The sequence below is a fragment of the Vombatus ursinus genome, unplaced genomic scaffold (genome assembly GCF_900497805.2).
Source record: "Vombatus ursinus unplaced genomic scaffold, bare-nosed wombat genome assembly UNPS02014833.1, whole genome shotgun sequence".
NCBI classification, from domain to species: Eukaryota; Metazoa; Chordata; class Mammalia; order Diprotodontia; family Vombatidae; genus Vombatus; species Vombatus ursinus.
Window position 1 is genome coordinate 5459942 of NW_020954611.1, and position 23138 is coordinate 5483079.

Sequence of the window (23138 nt, forward strand, 5' to 3'; positions counted from 1 at the left end):
CCACCAGGAATGAAAGAGGAAGGTGGGAGCTGAAAGTCAGAAGTCAAATGCCAAAAAAAGTTTTTCTTGTGTGGTTTGGGGAAAAGTGAGGGAGAGGGTCTGGGGGTGGAGTGTATGCCATTTGTCTCTGATAGATTCAATTTGGGTCCAAACATTCCATATCTAGTCACACATCAAAGATTCCATTTGTGTGAAAGTATGGAAGAAACTGCTTGACTATTTTGGAGGCTTTCAAAAAAATGATTATTTTAAAGCATGACTAACTCTAAAATAGCTGAACTTTAAAACCTTGAAAATTTCCATGTGGCTTAGATCTGTCTCCTAGGGAACTTTTAAAATAACCTCACAAGATAAAGAATTATGTAGCAGCTGAGAATTGCAATTGCATATGGTCAGAATAATATTTCAATGTGTTGGAGACACTTGCTTTTAAAAAAAGATTTATCAGTGGGGGAAAACAGTACTTGTATTTAGGATGATGACTGATAATATGCCTATAGATTCTTTCTTCTTTCGTAAGATTGAATACAAAGTGGCCAATAAGATACTAAAGCTATAACCACTGGATAGGATTTGGGGTTCCTTCTGAAAAGATTTCTTGTACTTCCAGTGTAAGCTACACATTCTTTAATGTGTTGCTTAGAGTACATGTAACCATGGCACTGGAGAGGTCTCCAGATCGTTTGGTCTAACACCCATGACCCAAGAGGTTTGATGAACTTAACCTTCCCCAGGACTGACGTTTTATCGTCTAGCTAACCTCCATCTGCATCTGAATATGAACATCCGCATGGTCACTGTGACCTCTGGGACTCAGGCAATGGGTCAATGTGACCTGTGGGACTCAGGCAATGAAAGAGCTGCCTACCTGAGAGTCTGACCAAGGTCTCTTCCTAATGCTATTCAATAGTTATGGCCTTGTCCATAGATAAGTAAGTAGCCAGTATTTTCTTCCAGGACAATAAAAAGATCTTTTTGTAAAAAATCACCATCCTCACTATCATCATTTAATCTGCCTGTTTTCCAGTGACAAAACAACAAAACAACAACAACAACAACAACTCCTCATTTTTCAGTTACAGAAAAGGATTAAAATGCAAACAGCTTAGGGAAATGAGCACATTGGCTGAACCTTACACTAAGGTGTAGTTGACTCCTATCTCCCAGTGTGCTGTACTAGATAGGGTGTTGGACTTAAGTCAGGAAGATCAAGGTTCAAATCTCACCTCAGAGAGTTACTGGTTGTGTGATTATGGCCAGGACATTTGATCTCTGTGTGCCTCATTTTCCTCATCTGTAAAGTGCAGGGGCTAGACTCCATGGCCTCCAAGGTCCCTTCTAGCCCTTAACCTATAATCTTATCGATCCAGCCTTCTTTGAAAGTAGGTTTAAGGGCTCTGGCACCTAAAATGGGCCAACCCTACTGCTTAACCTGTTGTTATTCCCTATCTGCTAATTTAAGGTTTATTTCTTCCTCTGGGAGGAAAACAAAACAAAAAAAAAAAAAACAACAAAAGCATGAGTTATTCCTTCCTGCACTTTCACCCTTCCCCTTCTCTCTCTAGTGGTTCATATAGTGAAAGAAGTGACTCAAAGGGCTTTCAACTCAACATCCCCAAGGCGTCTGACTCACCTGGCCACCAACAGAATTTTGAATAGCCTGGGAAGCCAAATATTTCCCAGAGTTGGAAGCAGATGGATTTTCCTCGGTAGTACATCCTGGAAATAAGAATCAGCACTGAGCTTTGAGGGCTACTGTAGAGTACATGTCTGTGCTGTGTTTGCATAGCATTTCATATGACAGGTCCATAGTGGTCATGGCGCAGGGCCTTAGGAAATAACATTTGTCATTTTGTTAATTGTTGATTTATAAGGGCCTTATTTCTTTCTAAACCAGAACCTGAACCACCAGTCTAGGTTGAATCAGGCTTGACCTACAACAATCCCTCCCAAGTCCCCATTTAAACCCTTAGATTAAGGCTAGAACCCATTCTACAGGCTCAAAAAAGTGATTTCCCAGACCACAATGGTAGCCACAGGGTCCATCATAGATATTGAGTTGGAAAGGAGCTTGCAGACCAACAAGTTTAATTCCATTTTACAGATAAGGAAACTGAGGCCTAGGGATGTTAACTGATCTACCTTAGATCACAGGAACTAAGTGTCAAAGGCAGGACTTGAGTCCAGCAGGTTGTCTGGCTCCAGAGCCAATGTTCCTCCCACAGTACCATATTGCATGTCAATTCCAGGACATTACCATGACCTACCAGCCAGCTTTAGCCAATTACATTCACGTATGACTAAGGACCAAAAATCTTGAATGGAATACTTCCATCTTTAAATTTGTGCCCTCTGGCACAAATTTCAATCCTGCAATGCCATATTAGAGGATTTTTATGAGTCATATCCCCACATCCCACAAAATGATCACTTTCAGTTCATCTACCTCTCTGAACTAACCTTGGTATCAGAGGCTCAAACAGGGCTAGACCCACACTCCACATCTATCCAGTTTGGTGGCATCTACTGGCATTCTGGCAACAGAACTTCCAAACACCAAGCATAGGTTATCTCCATGCTATGATGAAGCATTTGGCCAAAATTTTCTTGGGCTTCTTATCATAAAACATAGATTATTTTCCACAAACCACTAGCAAATACATTTCTTCCTATATGTAGAAGACAGATGAGTCATAAGACTGTTCTTTTGTTTTTAGAAACTAGTGTTCCATGTAGTCAAGAGAATGGAAGGAACTTCCTGCCTACCCCCACCCCAGCCCATGGGTGCATCCTCTATGGCAAGTTAACGGGAGTACATGGACAAGAGTCTGAATGGTTGGGCAGACCTGGATGGTTTGTGATCTACATTTTTTGGGGGCATAACCATAATGGATGAGATCAGATTGACTAAAGTGAATTGGAGCAATTTGTTTCAACCCAAAAGTCTAATGAAGATGCACTATTTTCTTATTGGAAAAAATGTGATCAAATAGTACTACTACCATTGATTCAGAAAGGACATGTTAATTGACTGGCTTATTATTCCACTTATCATCCCTATGGCTTCTTCCAAAATAACCTTCACTGGTCACCATTCCCCTGTAGGTGTTCTCCCTTTGATTAAATTGTAAACTCCTTGAGAGCAGGAGCTATTTTCCTTTTGTATTTGTATCCTTAATATTTAACACAGTGCTTGGCAAAGAGTAAGCACTTAATAAATGATTCATTCATTCATAAGGCAGCTAGGTGCAGTGTTAGAATAGAGCACTGGGCCAAAAAGACCCAAGTTCAAATTAAGCCCCTGTCACTTACTAGCTGTGTGACCTTGGTCAAGTTGCTTAATAGCTATCTGCCTCAGTTTCTTTGACTGTAAAATGGGGCTATCGCCCAGGGTTATTGTGAAGATCCAAATAAGATTTTTATAAAGCGCTTAGCACTGTGCCTGGCACAGAGTAGGCATTTAACAAATGCTTATTGACTTACTCTTTCATTCATCCATCCATTTCACTTACATAAAATACCCTGGTGGGAAAAACATCATCTATACTTTAAAATAAACAACAGTGGCATACATTATTTGCATAACACTCATATGTAACCATATTTAATTGTGTTAAGGATTAATAAAAGTACAGCTTAATTATGTGATTTGTTTAACATACCTTATGTAAATCAAGGAGTACAACTGGATACAATCAGGGAAACAACATTTGGAATACCAAGTCACTTTAACACCAGCTCAATGAGAAATGCTCTGTTTTCACTTTGGTTTTAAATGAGAAGCTAGAGAGATACTATCTCAGGTCATGACTGTACAAACAGCCCTTCTCCTTGCTATAAGCACTGTACTTCCAGGTTAGGGGTCTGGGGGGAGAGGGAGGCTTAGGGGAAGGTAGCTGCTAGAATCTTCAAAAAGAAAGCCTAGTCCTTAGGGAAATAATGCCTGAATGATCTTATTACTACAGAAGTGTTAGGTGCTCACCTGCATATAAAAGGACCAATAATAAACCAAATAATATTGAAAACAATACAATTTAATAATACTTCTGTAAGAAGCAGAATTACAGTAATACATGTTCGTCACATGCATAGGTGTGCGTAAGAAAAAACCCTTGTTATTAACTACAGTTCATGTAGAATAGCAAAATATTTACTTAAAACTGCACAAATTTATTGGCAAAGAAAGGAATCTATAAAAGAGATGTGTACAGAGTATTGATGTTGCATCAGCATCAGTACTGAAAGGTAACCACTTTAAAAAAGCATATACATTTCTATATGCATATGTACATATATATACACACATAACATGATAACACCAATAAATACACATGTTAAAGTGTTATCAACCTTAAGCATCTTTGTGCTTTGACCAGACTTTTCTCCCAGCCAAAGGTCCTGTGAAAACAGGGCAAATTGTCTCTAGGCCAGTGTCAAAGGCTACAGTTTTATTCTGTGACAATTGTGGCTTTGGCTATGTGGGTATATTTATCTCTACATGTCCATATCTATGTACGTCTATGTATAGATATACACATATGGAACTATAGATACAGATATATCTATATATAGATACAGATATAGAGATAGATATGTGTATATGCTGGGCCAGCACTCAGGTCTTACATACTGCAACTGTGTATCTCTCTGCCTCCATCGACAGAAAACATTATACTACATTTCACTAGCTGAGGAATAATAAGTAATCATTATCAAGACCCTACTTTCACTGCACACATGCAAATTAAGGTTTAGTATTTAGACACCTGCCCTTCTTGACTTTGGCATACATAGATAACCGTAATCTAAGAGCTTTGGTTCATGGAAACCTTTTCCTTAATTTTTAGTGCAAAACCTGAACATTGCTTGGATTTGGTTCTGTTTGGGATATCGTAGCAACTGACTCCAAGTTTTCCATTCTATTACTCTGATGGCTTCCAAACAATTACTGTGTCTGCAGGCCCATGTCTAAACCAAATTTCCATTTTTCCCCCCAGAAAAGTCCTCTAAATACAATACTCAGACCATTCATGCTCCACATACAAACATACCCAATAGTTACCCATGCAGCTTATTTGTAAGATGGGAGAAAACACATCCTAGTTCATGAACTGTGTGAGTACATTTGGCAATACTGCAGTTGATAATGTGGAAACAACATCAGTCTAGAGAACGAAAAAAATGAGAAATGCAGCAAACTGGGACTAAAAAAATTCACTTCTCCAACAACACTGTCCACATCCCAAAGTCTCAAAACATAACCTAGCTTTTCCATTTAAGCCTACTAATTCTCTGAAGTCACTCATCCTTGCGTCAATAGTAAAAAAAAAAAAAAAAAAATTCCCCTTGAATAATAAATTGAAATCAAATGGAATTCAGTTAAAAAAGAGAAATCAGGTGTGGAGCCTGTTGAAATACGATATTCTTTTAAAAGTATTGTCCATTTTATGTATTCATTAAGGCAAAAATTAATAGTTATAAAGTAGGAAGTGAAAATCTGTCCCATAGATGAGAATGCTGTTGTTTATTTTATAGGATGAGACTGACAACTGGAAGGAACAAAAGAAATAATTTTGCCTAAAAAAAAAAAAGATAAGTCATTTAACCTAATTTAGGATCATAGGTCAGAGGTCATCTAGTCTAACCCCCCTCTCATTTTTAAAAGATGAGGAATTCTTGTGAGTAGCAGAGCCAGGATTTGAACCCAGGTCCTTTGATCCCAAATCCAGCATCATTTGTGCTCTTTTTTTTTTTTAACATGTAAAGTAATATAAATTCAATTAAGGGAGGAAAGCAAAGGAAATAAACATTTATATAGTGCCTTCTATGTGCCAGGCACTGTGCTAAGCACTTTTACAAATATCTCATTTGATCCTCACAACAACCGTGGGAGGTGGGTGCCATTATTATCCCTATTTTATAGTTGAGAAAACTGAAGCATATAGCGGTTAAGTGATTTGCCCAGGGTAACACAGCAAGTAAGTAAGTATCTGAGGTCACATTTGAATTCAGGTCTTCCTGACTTCAGGGCCAGCATTCTATCCACTTCTACCAGCTGTATAAAATACTCAATTAACCAAAGGTAAAATTGCTTGGTGGGGGTTGAGAGGAGAAGGCAAAAAATGAAAGAACCCCCCACCCCCAGCAATAAATGACTTTAAGTAATTGAAACAGACATGCTTTGAAACTAACAACGAAAATATAATTTTTTAAACTCAACAAGATAATCTCTAGCATGCTCTATTAAATTTCAAAATTCTAAAAAAATTGAGATTATAAGCCCTTTGAAGACAAGGATTCTATCACCTTTCAGATCTCTTCAGGTGCCTGGCACAGTGTTGGACAAATGGCAGAAGCATAATAAATACTTATAAAATTGTGAGGGTAGAAAAAATAGAATTCCATCATATCAGTCCCCAACTGTTCATAATGAAAGGGTGCATTGCAAGCAGTCAATATAAGGATATTTGATACCCCAAAGTCTGAAATAGTTATAATGAAATATGGTTTGCTAAGCTAAGAGAAGAAGGCCAAAAATCCTGGGATAAAGTCCTTCACGCCAAGGATAAAACAATTGCCCCCAAATAAATATCTTTTGATGAAAAGTAATAAATTCTTCTAGCGCAGTGCTCACAGCAGTGAATTCACTCATTATGTCTGTTTCCAAGAAAAAGCTTCATCAGAAAGCACTTGAGCCAATTTTGTATTGAAAGGCTCATAAAAGTCTTGGAGAATCTTTTTTGTGAGTAGAAACATGGGTCCCAGGTTCCGGTCCTCTGGACGTCTTGTATTCGATGCAGGACTCCTGGTAATCAGGGCTTCCTGTTTTTTATTTAAGGGGCCTGGGGGAAAAAAGACAAAAGAACTCAGTTAAGGCCAGGCAGGAACTAAAGGAACTAAAAACAACTCTACTAAAATACTGTTTATTCTTCATGTTGCTAAGAAAATTTCTCTTTCAAATATATATACACATATATGTACATAAATGGATGTATATATTCATGTACACATACATATGCATATGTGTATACAGGCATGCAATATGTATAGGTGTGCACATATATAGACATGTATCTATGCGCGAACATCTATATGTGCACACATACACATGTGCACATATGCATATATGTACACACACATACTGAATTGTGCTTTTACAAAAGGATCGGTACAGCAGCGAGATGCTCCTTTCCAAAGACATCTAGCCCTGTTTCAATAATTGCACAACATACCTTCTGTGGTAGGTCTATTTGTTTAAAAGTCACCTGACGATCAGTCTCACCAGAATTCTACCAAATAGGTTTCCTCTTTTGTGATGCTCATGTACATAACATGATTTGAGGGGCTCTGTCCCCTAATGCTAATCACATTGGGAGACAGTTGTAGTTGAGTAGCAGAGCAGGAAGGACTCAAGATTTTCATTCTCTGCCTACCCTAGCTGAGTGGACAAGAGTTCACTCACTCTTCTGATTCTGAGGGTGCCCTTGACCCATCAGCATCTGGCAATGGAAAATTCTCCTAGTCTGTATTTTGATTTGAGCCAGTGAGGTGGAATGATAAATAGAGTATTGGACTTGGAGTTAGGAACAGCTGAGATTGAATCCTGCCTCAGATACTTCCTAATTGTATGACCTTGGGCAAGTCACTTAACTTTCCTCAGTCTCAGCTTCCTCATCAGTAAAATAGAGATGATAATGGTGCCAACCTCACAGGGTTGTTGTGAGGATCAAATGAGATTACAAATATGGTGCTTTGCAAACCACAAAAATATTACATAAATATAAACTTTTACTATGATGATTATCTGAATGGGCTGGCTTAGTGGAGGGGAGGAGAACATCTGTGATGCTCCATGTACTGGAATGTACAGGGTTAGTTTTATACCTTTGTTGGGATTACTCCCATGCTCTCTACAGATACTAATGATATTATTGATGAAAGTATCATTAAAGATACTAATGAGCAGCTCACAAAATTACTGAATTATTTCTTTTGGTTCCCTGGGTAGCAAAGTCAAACAATTTCTGAGGGAAGAGAAAAGAAGGAATGGGAAGGCATCTCCTCTCTCCCTAGCCCACTTACCTGAAATCCATCCTCATCAAGTCTGACTCAACTTGTGGCAGAGGAAAAACTATGTACAGAGGGTCCCTTAAAGTATCTGGGGGCATGGAGCACCAGGCTTTTCCAGTAGGTCATGTAATAAGACCATCTGGGATGAGGCTAAATAGCTTGTAAAAACTACATGAGAGAAATTGCCAGACATAATAGACAATAATAAATTCAATCCTCTCTTCAGAGGGAAAATCTCCCCCCTCCAAAAAAATTGAGTTGCATACAATAGGCCCACTTATTTCTGACAATATCCAATCAACCAAATTCTAGTATGACAAAAGAATTGAGACAGGTTCTTAGGATACATTGTCCTGTGAAATCTGACTCTTATTGGCCTGGAGGAAACACTTCTTTTAAAAAAATAAAGAAATTATTCAATATCAAATTCGCTCAACCAACAATTCACCTGTAAATGTTCTTTCATAATTATAATCAGTAGCATATTCTTTAACAGTGGAGTAGATTTCCTTTATTATTGCAGATTTTGGTTCCCTATCCACTCAGCCCAGGTTATATAGCTTTCAGCTACTCTCAGAGATGACTCATGGATTTGAGCAAAGGAATTAGATGGCTCCATGTCCAATACATGACCAAAGTGGGAGGGGAAGGACTCTCCCAGTCTCAGTGGAGTTTTGTCCCTGCTCACTTTCCAGTATTATATCCAGTATATATGTCATCTTTTATTACTATAGTTTGCTTTTTTGCTTTAAGACTTTAATGAAGTAAAGAATACACACAGTCTTCTTCATACCTAAATTCAGAAACTGGAAAACTTTATTCATGGTATACTTGACATTGGAGGCATGATCTTCTAGACGAAGAATAAGGATCTGTTCTTTGTCAAAAACAGTGAGCCAGTCTAAGAGATACACGACATACAGGCCAATCTGCAGCCTTACCTAAAGACAAAAGTAGGGGAAAAACAATCTGAAACAATTCCCAACAATCCCTTGAGATGTTACGGGACATTTTCTGGAGAATAGAAAATAAAACCACTACCCATTGAGATAATCATTCATATTATATGGCTTTTCTATTTTCTTCTTTAGACACCTCCTGTACCCAAGCCAAAATATTTAGGCACCTGGCATCATGAATATAAAACAGCTAAACCACTTATTTTTTTTTGAACTTTTGGCAAAATAACGAGTATTGTGTGATTCCATAAATATGAAAAGGGTATCCCAAAAGACTTTTGGGATATCCTGCATATGCTTGATTTAAACAATATGTGTGTGTATATATATATATACATATATATATGTATATGTGTGTGTACACACATGAATATTTATATATGTATGTAAGTATATGCATATGCATGTGTATGCATTTGCATATGCATATGAATATGTGTATGTATGTATAACATTGTTCCTACCTTCAATGAGTTTATATGCTAGATATTTAGCAAAATACACACCATAATAAAATATTTTCATATTGCTATTGTTTTTCAACCTCATTATTCATCTTATAGTCTCAATACTTCTCTGTAGGAAGATAGAGAAATGAGAAGCAATTAAAGGAGATAAACAGTCTCCCAAAGTTCATTAGCTTCTATCCAACCCACATATTGTTTTAACTGCCTCATAAAAAAAGACCTCAAGCTGATTTCTAAGCTAAAAGGGAACAGTGTGCCTACCATAGTCAGAAATGCTATGCTGAATCTGAAAAAGCTGTTGGAAGGACTTGTCATGCAGTTGAAGATTTGAAGTTACTGACTTTGCAAGTCTTTTCATTTTGCTTCATCAAATTCATTTCCCTTTCCCAAAACAAAAGTTAATGATGAGATAGTTAAGTGATAAAGTCTGACTGTATTCCATAGAACTCTTTTAGTGGAGAAGATGCTTTAGAAAGAGCCAAAAGCTAAGAGTCATCAGACCTGGGTTCTAGACCTCAGTCTGACTCATTAGTTGTGTGCAAGCTTGCACAAGTCACTAGATTTCCTAGAGATTTCCCATCTCTGTTGATGGTACTACCATTCTTCCAGTTAGCCAAGCTGAAAATCTGCATCTTTGCCTTTTTTCTCTATACCTTACCCATCCACATCCAATCAGATGTCAGTTCCTATTATTTTGATTTAAATCAATAAAAAAACCATATTGTTGGTATCTATAACACACAAGACTTAGAGACAGGAGGACCTGGGGTTCAAATCTTGCCTCTGAACCATGCTAGCTTTCTGATACTGGCCAAGACATTTTACTTCTCAGTGCCTTGGGCAACTCACTGAGACTATAAGTTATGGGATAGATGTTGATCTTCTCTGGTAGAGTGAGTTTTCCTCACTAGGGAGTCTTTTATATTGATGAGTTAAGGTCCAGACACAAACAAACAAAACAAAACAAAATAAAGTAAAAACAAAACATAAAGCCAATGTGAAGAACATTGTGTTAGATTCTGAACAAAGATTAAAAATGGCACTGTTCCTGCTATCAAAAAATTTATGGCCAAATAGATGGTGGGGAAGATCCATCATAGACTCCAGTAAGGATGATACAAGAAAGAATGTACTAGGAGACTATGAAAGCCAAATAAAATGCTACGATAAATTTGAGGAGGGAGAAATCACTTTAATCTAGCAAAGGCTAGGCAGAATTCATGGAGTGAGTTGATGGACTAGAGGTCTATTCCAAGTGTGGAAATTATGAACAGAGAAGGGAGTAGTCAGAAAAGGAAATAATCCAGTTGGATTAGAGGCAGATTGTGGAGGACTTTAAATGCTAGAGTCAGAAGTACAAATAAATAAATAAATAAATAAATAAACAAACAAACAAACAAATAAATAAAGTAATAAAATAAAATAGGTAATGGAGAACTAAAGAAGATTCTTAAGTAGAGTAGTGGTAAGACAATAGATGTACATGAAGAAGACTTATTCAACAGTGTGGAGGACTGGAAGGAAAACTGGGAAAAAGAAGACAAATTAAAAATCTATTAGAGTAGTTTAGGTAAGACTAAATGAAAACTCAAACTATATTGGTGACAATATGAATGGAAGAGAAGGGGCAGGTACAGCAGTTATTGGTAAAGTAGAAACAAAATGACTTCACAATCAGATGCATAAGGTATGGAATGGAGAAGTCAGAAATGACTCCAAGGTTGGGAAGAAGGCTGCACCATTATGAGAAGCAGAGAAGTAGGGGGAAGGGAGGTAGGTTTGGGGGGAGCAGATGTTGAGTTCAGTTTTAAACATGTTAAGTTTGAGATGCTGGAAGGCCATTCAGGTGAAGTTCTCTAAGAGGCATTTGGAAATATGAAATCAGAGCTCTAGCAATTGACTGGGAAAAAGAGATAGATTTAGGAGCCTTCTGCATAGAAAAGCTAGAAATTCTCAAATCCATCCTTTCCTCTGTATTTTTACCTACCTTTTAGTTCATCATTACTCTCCATCTGGACAATCAGACAGTCCCTTAACATCTCCCTTCCTCTAGTCTCTCCCATCTCCACTATCTTTCATTCGGTTGCCAAAGCAATCTTCCAGACTATGTGAAAAAAGTCATTAACAATCCATATCCTTTGATGAAGCAATCCCTTTCTTGGGCATATAGCACAGTGGCAGCAACAATGTAGAAAGAGTGAGTTCTGTGTTTATCAACTGGGAAATGTCAATCATTGCAAATTTTGTTATATGAAGGTAATGGGATATTTGTGTGCTGTAAGAAACGAGAAATCTGAGGAATTCAGAGAAACACGTGTATTAACTTAAGAAGAGCACAGAAAAGCAGAACAAGGAGAGAAACAGAAACAACAAATATAATAATATAAATGAAAACAACCTTAAAAGTTGAACTCTGATTGAATGCAATGGTTAATCTCAGCCCCAGACAACAGATGATGAAACATACCTTCCTTCTCCTTCTTAACAGAAAAGTGTGTATGTATGTGTGCATGTGTATGTGTGTACACACACGTGATCAGTGTCTAAAAATATGGAATAAGGTATATGCTCTAAGTGTACCTACAGTCTGTTAGTTTTGCTTATTTTCTTTTTAAAAACAGGGTTTTCAAGAGTGTGTGTGTGTGTGTGTGTGTGTGTTATCTAAGGAGTTTTAAGTAGAAATGATTATGGCTTTAAAATGAAAGGCATCAATTGAACTTCAAACAATCAATAAACAAGCATTGATTAAATGCTTATTATTCCACGTCTTGTAAGCTCCAGGGATAAAACGTGCATATAAATAAATAAATTTATATACATATATATTTATATATGGAGAGAGAGACACAGAGAGAGAGAGAAGATGGAAAGTAACCTTTGAGAGGAGGAAGGCACTAGAAGCTGTGAGGGACCAGGAAAGGTCTCCAGCAAAAGGGTGTATTTAAGATAAATCTTGAATGAAGCCCAGGATTCTAAGAGGTGGTGGTGAGAAGGGAAAGCACTCCAGGCATGGCTGATAGCCAGTAAAAAAGCCAGGGATAGGGTGAGTTGAGTGTGAGGAGTAACAGCAGATAGGCCAGGATGGATGTACCATAGAATGGAGATGATGGAGGGAAGTAGGAAAAAAGGCAAGAAAGGTAGGAAGGAGCCAGGCTGTGAAGGGCTTTAAATGACAGACAAAGGAGTCTATATTCTATCATAGAGGTTATAAGGGTGACTTGGTCAGACCTATGCATTAGGACAATCACTTTGGTCAGTATGCGGAGGATGGTCTAAAGCAGGGGAAGGCCTGAGGTGGGGAGACCAATGCCAGTCCAGATGAGAGGTGATGAGGGTCAGAACTAGGATCGCAGCTGTCTGAATTGAGAGAAGGGGAATTATACAAGATGTGGAAATATAAGTGATAAGATTTGGCAATTAGCTAGATGATGCACAAGTATAGAAGAGAGGGAATTTGTAGAATACTTTATATGGAAAAATGGTGAGTAAATGGTCCCTACTTCAGTTGTAATACTTAGTACTGTCTGAAGTCAGCCAGCAGAACTTCATGCAATATCACTCAAATAGTAATAGTTAATATTTACATAGTGCTTATTATGTGCAGGGGCACTGTGCTTTGCAATTATTATCTCATCTGATCCTCACAAAACCCCTGCAAGATAGGTGCTATTATTATCCCCATTTTATAGATGAGGAAACTGAGGCAAACAGAGGTTAAGTGACTTGCCTAATGTCACACAGCTAGCATGTGACTGAGGCTGGTTTTGAACTCAGATCAGCCTGACTCCCAGCCCAATATTCCATCCACTGTGTTACCTAGCTTCCTCAAGTAGATAGCAACTAGACAAACTCACTTGTTTTTAGCAACTACTGACATGCACTGACTCTCTACATTGCATACTAAAAGGTGGTCTAAATGCAAAGGCCTGCTCAAATCAGTTCATTGAAGCCTCCATCCAGATCGAGCCAATGATGATGGAATGACCCCAGAGAGGAGAACATTTCACAGGGATTTTGCCAGGACTCTTTCCTGCTGCTGGAAATGTGAGCTCACTTATTTTAGCTCTGTCACCTTTAATAAAAGTTATTTTTATTTCCATCTTGTGGATCATCACCTTGATGCTTCCACAATTTCAACCCAGGCCTTCCACGGGTGACAACAAGTACAATCATATCACTCCCCACGAGTTAAACATTTTAGTAGTTCTGCCTTAGCCCAGGATAAAACAGGGACACTTTATTCTGGCTTGTTCTTTGAAGTCTTGTTTCACATTTCGTCTCACACACACACACACACACACACACACACACACACACACATACACACACCCCACTTGACTAAATTCCAAGCAAAACCAACTCTTCACCACCATTCCTCGGTCTTGTCTCACTCTCTCTGGCCTCCATGATACCTCTGCTTCTTGGGAATTCTCAACTCTAGTGGCTTATTCCAGCCTTCCTAAAGGCCAATGAAATGAAAGCAATGCAGAGACAATAAATCTGAAAGGGCCAAAGTGGAGAAGACAAAAGGGGGAAAATGGTGGTAGGGAGAGCATGAGGAGTCTTGCTCTGGTGCCCTTAGCATCTTAAATAATCCCCTGGGCTGAACGAGCTGTTCTGCCCTCATCCCAGCATACTCTTTCCCAGCTCTCCTCACTATTTCATCTACTCTCCAATACAACTTTCCCACTGACCTTAGAACTATCAACACAAGCGGCAGTCACTAGTCCATTTCGCCTACCAGTGACAAGACATTCAAGGCTTCTTGGTGACATAGTTTCTCTCGTTTTTGGTTTTATTACAGGCCAAGCAGGTAATAAAAGTGGACTAGGGGAAAAGATGGCCATGATGACCTACTTCCATATCTTCCAATATGTTTACCTCAAGTAAATCCAACAAAATTTGATTCAATAAACATCTATTAAACACCTCCTTTGTATAGAGCAAAGGTCCTGGAAAGGGAAGATAAGACCTAATTCCGGCATTCAATGAAGCTAATAAACTAATAAGGGATTAAGAGAGGTAACCAGAGTACATACGAGACTATCACTGTACAGGAGACACAATGTGCTGTGTCAGCAACGAGGGAAAAGAAGAAGGAAAGAAAGAAAAGAAAGTTGAATCTGATATTATCAGGATAAGGAACTCTTGGTTACTTTCTCTGCTACTTAAATAAAATCTTAAAATAAAGAAATAAAGTCTTGGAGCATTTCCTAGAACAATGAGAAGTTAAGTGACTTGCCCAGAGTCACAAAACAAGTATGAATCCAAGGAGTTCTTTGTACCCAGTTGAACCTTGGATCCTGACTCTGAAGCCAGCTCTCTATATATGTGCCATGCAGTCTGTGATGGAAATGCCTTTTCAAAAATAGATCCCATTTACACAGCACTTTATAAACTACAAAGCACTTTCTTCCTAAGAATTCTGTCTGGTATGTAGTGGAAATATTTCCCCTTTTGGATAAGAAAACTAGGCTTCAGAGGTGTGAAATGATTGCCTCAAAGTCACACAACTAAAATAGAGATGATGCCAGCACTTGAACCTGGGTCTTCTGACAGCCTACCCAGTGCTCTTTTATTACAAGAAAGAATTTCTTAAGTTCCTGAAGGCAACTATTTTCCTCTGAAATTTCCCAAATGATCTGAATTTTGGAAAGAACCTGTCCTGTTTTTCACACATTGCACATAATTGTTTAAAAGAATATTTATAGCAGCTGGGAGACAAAAGATCTTGTTCTGGTCCTATATATGAAGGAGCTTAAAGGAAGAGCTGAGTAATTAAAACATCCAACGACCTCATGAGGAATTTGATGACTTTCATTCTAATTGCCTAGGTGCTGCTTTCCCACTAATATCTGGCCACTGGACCCAGATGGCTCTGGAGGAGAAAGTGAGGCTGATGACTTTGCACAGCCCTCTCTCACTTAAATCCAACTCACTTGTATGTCATGGCATCGCCTCCATGATGTCATGGTCCTCTTTGAGAACGAAGGACAAACAACAACCACCACCTTTATTTTTAAAAAGGACCTTGATTCCAGGGTCCTTTTAAAAGGACCACTTGGAAAGTGGGATAAACCATGAGAAACTCTGCAAAGAGACCTGGATTTGACCTCTTCTGTGTGATCCTGGGCAAGTCACTTCACCGCTGCCTGCCTCAGCTTCCTCATCTATAAAATGATGGATTGGACAAGGTCTTTACATATATGAGTCTATGAATTTCCTGTGTGTCTGAGAATGTCTGAGGGTTACACCACCAGTCATGTGGCTGGGAAATTTTGCCAAACAGTTTAAAGTGGGAAGGCAGATAACATTTGGAGCTTATTTACTTTGTCCATATGGGGATCTACTTTAACTGTGATAATAGAAGTTAGTAAGATCAAATGAGATAATATTTGTAAAGTGCTTAAAGGCTTAATAAATGTTTGTTACATTCCCCTTTTCACTTGCCCTAAGAAAAATTGCAAATTTAAAGGGATGTAAAGTGCATGATGGTAAACAAGATGCTTATTTCTGTAAGATTCATGGAAGGAAATATATACTATGAAGATATTAAAATAGATTGGTCTTCTATTCAAGGTGATTTCCTTAATACCTCCTACATATGTCATCCCCATTATTTCTCATCTTATAGCTTCTCCCTATCCTCTGCATTTATCCAAGTCTCACCCACATTTTAAGCATCTGCCAAAGTCCATTTCCTTCTGTGAAGCCCTTCCCAGCACATACTACATCAGCCTTTAGAGTCTCCATTTTTCAACTTAGTGGAAAGAACTAAACCAAAAGTCTAGACACCTGAGTTGCTACTAGCTAATAATAATAACAAACATATTATCACCTATAGCATCATATATGATTATATATAATATATTATAAGATTAGCTAGCATTTATATAGTGCTTTATGGTTTACAAAGAGCTTTACATATGTTAACTCATTTGATCCTCACAATCCTGTGAGGCAGATGCTATTATTATCTCCATTTTACAGAGGACAGAACTGAGGCAGATAGCAGTTAAGTGACTTGTCCAGGGTCACACAGCTAGTAAGTGTCTGAGGGTGAAGATGAACTCAGGTTTTCCCAAAGACAGGTCAGTGCTCTACCCACTGCACCTCTGAAGTACTTCTAGATTCCAGTGTAAGTCATCATGGTGCAGTGGAATAGAGTGCTGAATTTAGAAGGATGTCCTTGAAGTTCCAGGGCCTCAGTTCCTATTCCAGGTCTTGCTATTCATTTCAGTCATGTCCAACTCTTTGTGTCCCCATTTGGGGCTTTCCTGGCGAAGATACTGGAACAGTTTGGCATTTCTTCTCTAGCTCATTTTACAGATGAGGAAACTGAGACAAGCAAGGTTAAATGACTTGCACAGGGTCACACAGCTAATAAGCATCTGGATTTGAACTAAGGAAGACCAGTCTTCGAGACTCCAGTTCCAAACACTCTGTTCACTGCGCCACCTAGCTGCTCTTGGCCTAGATTAGAGGTGTCAAACATGTGACCCAAACACTTTTGAGTGCTGGCCGTGAACCAGATTAAAATGTAATTGGGGAATATTTAACAAAATAAATAAAAATAAAATAAAACATAGGTAACATCTCATTTTAAAACTACGTCAATATGCAGCCCACAGAAATCCTTATGTATAGATTAACAGCCCAAATTTCTACTTGAGTTTGACACCATTGACCTAGATGACCTTGGAGGCTCCTTCCAATTCTAGATCTACGATCCTGTGCTCTCTCCTCTTGTTTCCTCATTGACAAAATGGGAATAACACTTGCTATAGCCAGTTTGTTGAGAGGCTCAAAAAGCATCATCTGCTGGGAGAACTTAGGAAATGATAAATTGCCACACAGACGTAAGATATTCCTTCATAACCTGGCCCCCTCCTTTCCAGTCTTCTTACTTGCTCCCATGTACTCTGCTGTCCAATTTCACTGACCTCCTTGCTGGTCCTTACACAAGCGTCTACATCTCATGACTCTATTTTCACTAGTTGTTCCTGTACCTGCAGTGCTCTCCCCAACTTATCTCTGCCCCCTGGCTTCCCTGGCTTCCTTCAAGCTCCAGCTAAAAACCCATCTTCTACTAGAGGCCTTTCCTGATGCCCCTTAATGCCAATGGCTTCCCTCCTCAACATATTTTGTCTGTATATAATTGTTTTCACTTTGTCTCACTCATTAGATTGAGGTCCAGGAGAGCAGGGACTGTCTTTTGCCATTCTTTGTATCCTCAGCATTTAGTACAGTACCTGGCACATAGTAATCACTGAATAAATGCTTGTTGGCTGACTTATTAATATTCTGATTTCATGCACCTTCGTCCTGTCTCCTCAATTACACTGTAAACTCCTTAAAGGAAGGGATCATCTCATACTATGTCTCACTCCACTCTTGTCCCTTCTGAGCTCAGCAAAGGAGTGGATACAGTCTATATTCAATGCTTGCTGGCAGGGATACTGCAGAGGAATGAATTCATTAGCAATAAGCACATAGCCTCTAGCTGCTAGGCCATGAACACCACCTACTCTTTTAATGAAGATTGCATCTGGAAAGTAGAAATGAGGGTAACAAGCTCCCAGTCCCTCTCAGTATTGTATCTTTTCAATGGAAGCTATATCCACTGGCAAATCCTCTAAGTTGGGGCTGGATAACTCTATTAGGTCAATTTCAACATGATGAAACATTGTTTAAGGCTCTTCTAGCTTACAATATCACTAAAATAACCAATCTTACTTGTTTTTAGGGTCAGTAGCTTGTTTTTAATTCATTTAAAATTCACAGAACCATTACTGATGTGATGATTTCCCTCAAAACTTCAAGACCAGGTACCTAGCCTATAAAGGTTAAAGTTAAATTAATTTAGTCATGCCCTACTCGCTGGATGCAAAGAAATTAATGACTTGAGAGAAATAGTGGAGTAGAAAGAGTTCTGAATTTTGATTCAGAGAAATGGGTTTAAATCCCAGTTCTGCTATAGACAAACATAGGTGACTTTAACTTCTCTGGGTCACTTCTAATTCTAAACCTCTAAACTATGTTTCTTTTTCTTGAAAACTTTCTTTATAACTACATTCAATAAACACTATGAGGGTCAGAGAGTTGATCCACAGTGCTTCTGACTGGGGGAGGAAATCAGCCTATCCATTTCCCTTCCTAACACCACTCATTGTGCAATTTCCAAATTCTGATCATGAACTTTTGGATCCTACAAATAGGCTCAAAAATATTGATTCTCTTTGTGACTCTACAGCCTGTGGTCATGTAGTGGAAAATGGAAAGTTTTGTGATTTTTTTTTTTAACTCTGACCTTCTATAATGCTCTCTGAAAAACATTTCATAAGCACTTCATTATTTCATGTGAGCTTCAGTCCCACACCAAGAAATCACTCTGATCAATAAATGATGCCATCCTTTACAACAGACTCATAGACTGATGTATTTATAAGATCATAGGTAAAGTACAATGAAATATTGGGAAATGTTCTGATGAGTCATGGGGGGTGAGGGTTATTGGTTGATATTGAATTTCCTCGTTCTTACTAAGACTCTGACACCAACATCACCAGTGAAATTATTCACAGACATGTCTCATGACATAACAACTCAGAAAAGTGTAGCTCTTTGCCTCTCATGAAATTGGATTATTTACAATTTTTCAAGTAAAAAAAAAATAAGTTTTACTGAGCTGGCTGTCAGTGGGAGACAGTGAGGAAGGGAACAGAGAATGGTTCTTGAAATTAAGCTCATGCCTTTCCCCACACAGCTCAGGCATTTGCTGTCAAACATAGTAGGAGCTTCCTAGCTTTTTGTATGATTTCGGTACTTCAGACTCATTCCATAAAATAGTGATGAGTAACTTCATGGTAGTATTTTGATCTCTGTTAACAATATGTAAACCATTCCCCTCTGGGGCAGAAGGTGTTAGAAGCTGATCACAAGTCTTGGGAATAGAAGTATATGCTTCAGTGCAATGAGAAGGTGTTCTCTGAAAGAGGCTGAGGTTGAGGTGAAACTGAGTTATTCATATCAAAAACCAGGTTTTTGTTAGCATACAGAGTACCTGGGACTGTAGAATGTGATCTTTTAACGAAGATATTTTCTATAAATTATTCTAAGGCAGATGTTCACAAATGAAAATCTAAAAGATTGAATTCTGATTCTTTGGTTTGTTAGGGTATTTTTGGTTAATAATGTGTGCAGAATCACCTCACTATTTTCAATGATACCATTAAATGGCATAATAGAAAAGGTAGGAAAAAAACCTGGCAGGAGTTTGATTCCCTGAAAACTGAAATAATCTGAGCCAACAGAATGATTTCGATCAGGGGCCCATTCCAAATTGTCCTTCTTATGGTGACCCATATATGACATTCATTCTCTTTCCTCTGAACCTTTGCACTGGATGTTTCCCATGTCCATTAGGTTTTCTCTCCTCTCCTCATTTCTTAGCATCTCGAGTTTCTTCCAAGATTCAGTTCAAGGGCCATCTTCTACAAGAGGCCGTTCCTGATGCTCCCCACTGCCCATAACCCTGCCAACTGGTAATGCCTTGAATTTACTTGATACATACACATACACACACAAACATACACACACATATTTATAGTATAGCATATAATGTGTATATCTCAATATCTCTCTCTCTAGATATGTATATGTACATTATAATATGTAGTAGAGCATATAGTACATCTATATCTATATAGTTTATATATAGTAGAGAATATAATATGTATATATTTATCTAGATAGGTATTTATATGTATATATTATATACATATATATAGCATAGCATATAGTATATATGTATGTGTATATAAAGATATATTATACATATTATACATACACATATATACATACATACCTATATATGTGTGTGTATATATATGTACACATATATATGTATATATAATCTTCCTTGATAAAATGTAAGCTCTTCAAGGACAAGAGATTATTTTACTTTTGTTTTTGTACCCCTGAGTCTTAGCTCAGTGCCTGGAATATAGCAGGGTCTTAATAAATGCTTGCTGACTAACTTATTGAACCATTTATGCTTAGAGCCCCAGAAACTGTGAACATTCCCAATTCCCTTTACTCCACACTTTTATTCTCTTCGATGAATCCTTCTCTCATTCCCTTCTTCTCCACATCCTCTTTGTTCTTCTAGCACATAGCTCATAAGATCCTTATCATATACCGCCTCGTGAGACAATATGAAGCTATGCCTCATCTCCTCTACTAAAAAATAACTTCATTAAAAAAAGAGGCATTGCATTTCCCACCCCTGTGTCTTTGCAAAGGTGGCACCCCATACCTAGAAAGCACTCCCTGCTCACCTTTACCTTTTGGAATCCCTTGTTTTCTTCAAAGCTCAGCTCAAGTGTCATTTTCTACAGGTGGCTTTCCTGATCCCCAGCTTCTTATGTCTCTCCCCAATTATTTTTCACTCATTTATTTATTTTTACATTTTGTATCTACTTGCACATATCTGTATTGTCTCCCTGAGAGAATTTGAGTTCCTTGAAGGCAAGGGTTGTTTTTTTTTTTTTTGTCTTTATAACTACAGCCTATACATAGCACAGTGCCAGCATGTAACAAGCTTTTAATAAAAATTTTATTGAGAAATTGATTCTTCCTCTTTGTATCCGCACACCCTGCAAGCATAAGTCATACAAAGTAGGTAGCCTGCAAATGTTCAAGGAATAAGTCAATGAATAAATAAATGAATGCTCTTTGACTGGATTCCATTCTGTCCTTGGCTTCTCCCAACAAACTAGTACCTACACATACCTTGCTGTGGTCCTTTGTGGTCCCTATTCCTAGTGGAGTGAGATTTCTAAGTTCCCTTTTGGAGTCCACAAGGATCACTAAGATTAATACTAGGAATAACAGCATCCAGCCAGTTATGAAGTGTCTTAATGTTTGGGACGTACTTTGTGTATATTGATCTCATTAGATCCTTACAACAACCCTGGGAGGTAAATGCTATTATCACCTGCATTTTACAGATGAGGAAACTAAGGCTAACAAAGGTTAATTGCCCAGGGTCCCAAAACTATTAAGTGTCTGAGATAGGATTTGAACTCAGGTCTTCCAGAATCTTATCTACTATGCTACCTAACTGCCTTTACCTTGCCACCTAACTGCTTCTACTTCATTATCTTCTGCAATCTTGTTTAAGAAGCATTTCCAGCAACCTGAAAACTTAGCCTAGTTCCCAGCACACAGTAAGGGCTTAATCAATGCTTATTAACTTGGAGCAGAAAATTGCATGAACTGAGAAAATTACCTCAGAAATAGAAAAATATCATGAGGCAAGGTAAACCACCCCTAACTTAAATGCTCTCAACTCATAAAAGACAACTAGTAAAAATTACTTTCTTTTTGTTAAAAAAGAAAAAAAGAAATAAACAGAAAGGTCCTCATGAATTTAGATGAGAAACATTAAATTGATCAGCAGATGACATATTTTGTTTACTGGCTAGTCCTGTGAAACATTGGTGGTTACTGGTATGCAATTTAAAACACAGCAAAATATTTTAAAATTCAACCATAATTTTCACAAATAGAGTGTCTATTCAGAAGGTAATTTCTAGGATGGGTATCCTTGTCAATCTGGAATTTTGGATGGATTTGGAATAAAAGCCAAACAACAAATGGTAACGTAAAGAAAAAAAAAAGTGCCCTCATTCTCTCCCAAAACAAGAAGTTGTGACTCTTGGTGGATCATTTACAGGGAACAAAGTGATAAAAATGCTGGTTTTCACTGACCTGTATCTGTTTTAATGTTATCTGCCTCTCAAAGGACTCTCTGAACAGTATTTGCACATTAAAACACTTCCTCCTGTTTATATGCTAAAATTCTGAGCCACATTTCCACTTAGATAATAACAGCAAAATAGCTCATTATTGAAAGAAGGCAAAGGATTTTGTGAATACATACAGGCATCGCATTATTCAGGGTGTTATTGTAGACACAGGCTCGCAATGAATAATCCAACATGCAATTTTCAAACAGCTGCAGAGATTCTGCCACTTTTTCATGGAAATCTTCAGCAGATTTATTGGAACTTGCAAAGTAGAGATAATCTGAGTACAACCTGTGAATGAAATACAGATGTATATTTTACTGAATGTGAATGCAGAAGAGCTCAACTTCCATGATGATGGAAACCAGTCCAAATTACATTTATTATTGTTCATTAAAATGCTATTTATCCTTTGGTATTATGTCTCTTCTGTTTACTCATTTGCCATTCTCTGTCTTCCCATCACCACGCTCAGGTCTTCCAGACTCCTCTTACAGTACTGACAACCTCATGTAAATTTTTGATCTTTGTCAGGATCTTTAATCCATCTATATTAGTTTGAAACATGGTGCCAGAAGGGTTTTCTTGCATTTTCTAAGAAGCTTCAAGCCATGGCTTTGTTCTCAAACCATCTACCAAAAAATGGTATCAGATTTTGGAAACTGGCCAATTTCAGGGTAAAAATTGTTAAAATCATATATACTTTCTATTTCAGTCCTCAATCTTACAAAAGAAAGAAGTGATGTTATTCTTCCAATGTCACTATTCATTAGAAATTTATACACACATTATGCATGCATAACTTTTTTTAACCTGAAATTATTCTTTTG

The 23138-nt window shown here is 37.9% G+C and overlaps 1 protein-coding gene across 9 annotated transcripts in view; it reads right to left on the reverse strand.

Moving 5' to 3' along the window:
• Positions 1 to 6180: 6180 nt before the first annotated feature.
• The window catches only part of CHST15 (carbohydrate sulfotransferase 15), a 123728-nt gene continuing 106770 nt past the window's right edge, over positions 6181 to 23138 (reverse strand). For all 9 annotated transcript variants that reach the window (XM_027839794.1, XM_027839788.1, XM_027839795.1 and 6 more), the window contains 3 exons: positions 22443 to 22599; positions 8864 to 9011; positions 6181 to 6842 (listed from right to left, as the gene is read on the reverse strand). In XM_027839794.1, the coding sequence (XP_027695595.1) occupies positions 6652 to 6842; positions 8864 to 9011; positions 22443 to 22599 (496 nt within the window). In that variant the 3' untranslated portion in view covers positions 6181 to 6651. The remainder of the gene's footprint in view (positions 6843 to 8863; positions 9012 to 22442; positions 22600 to 23138) is intronic.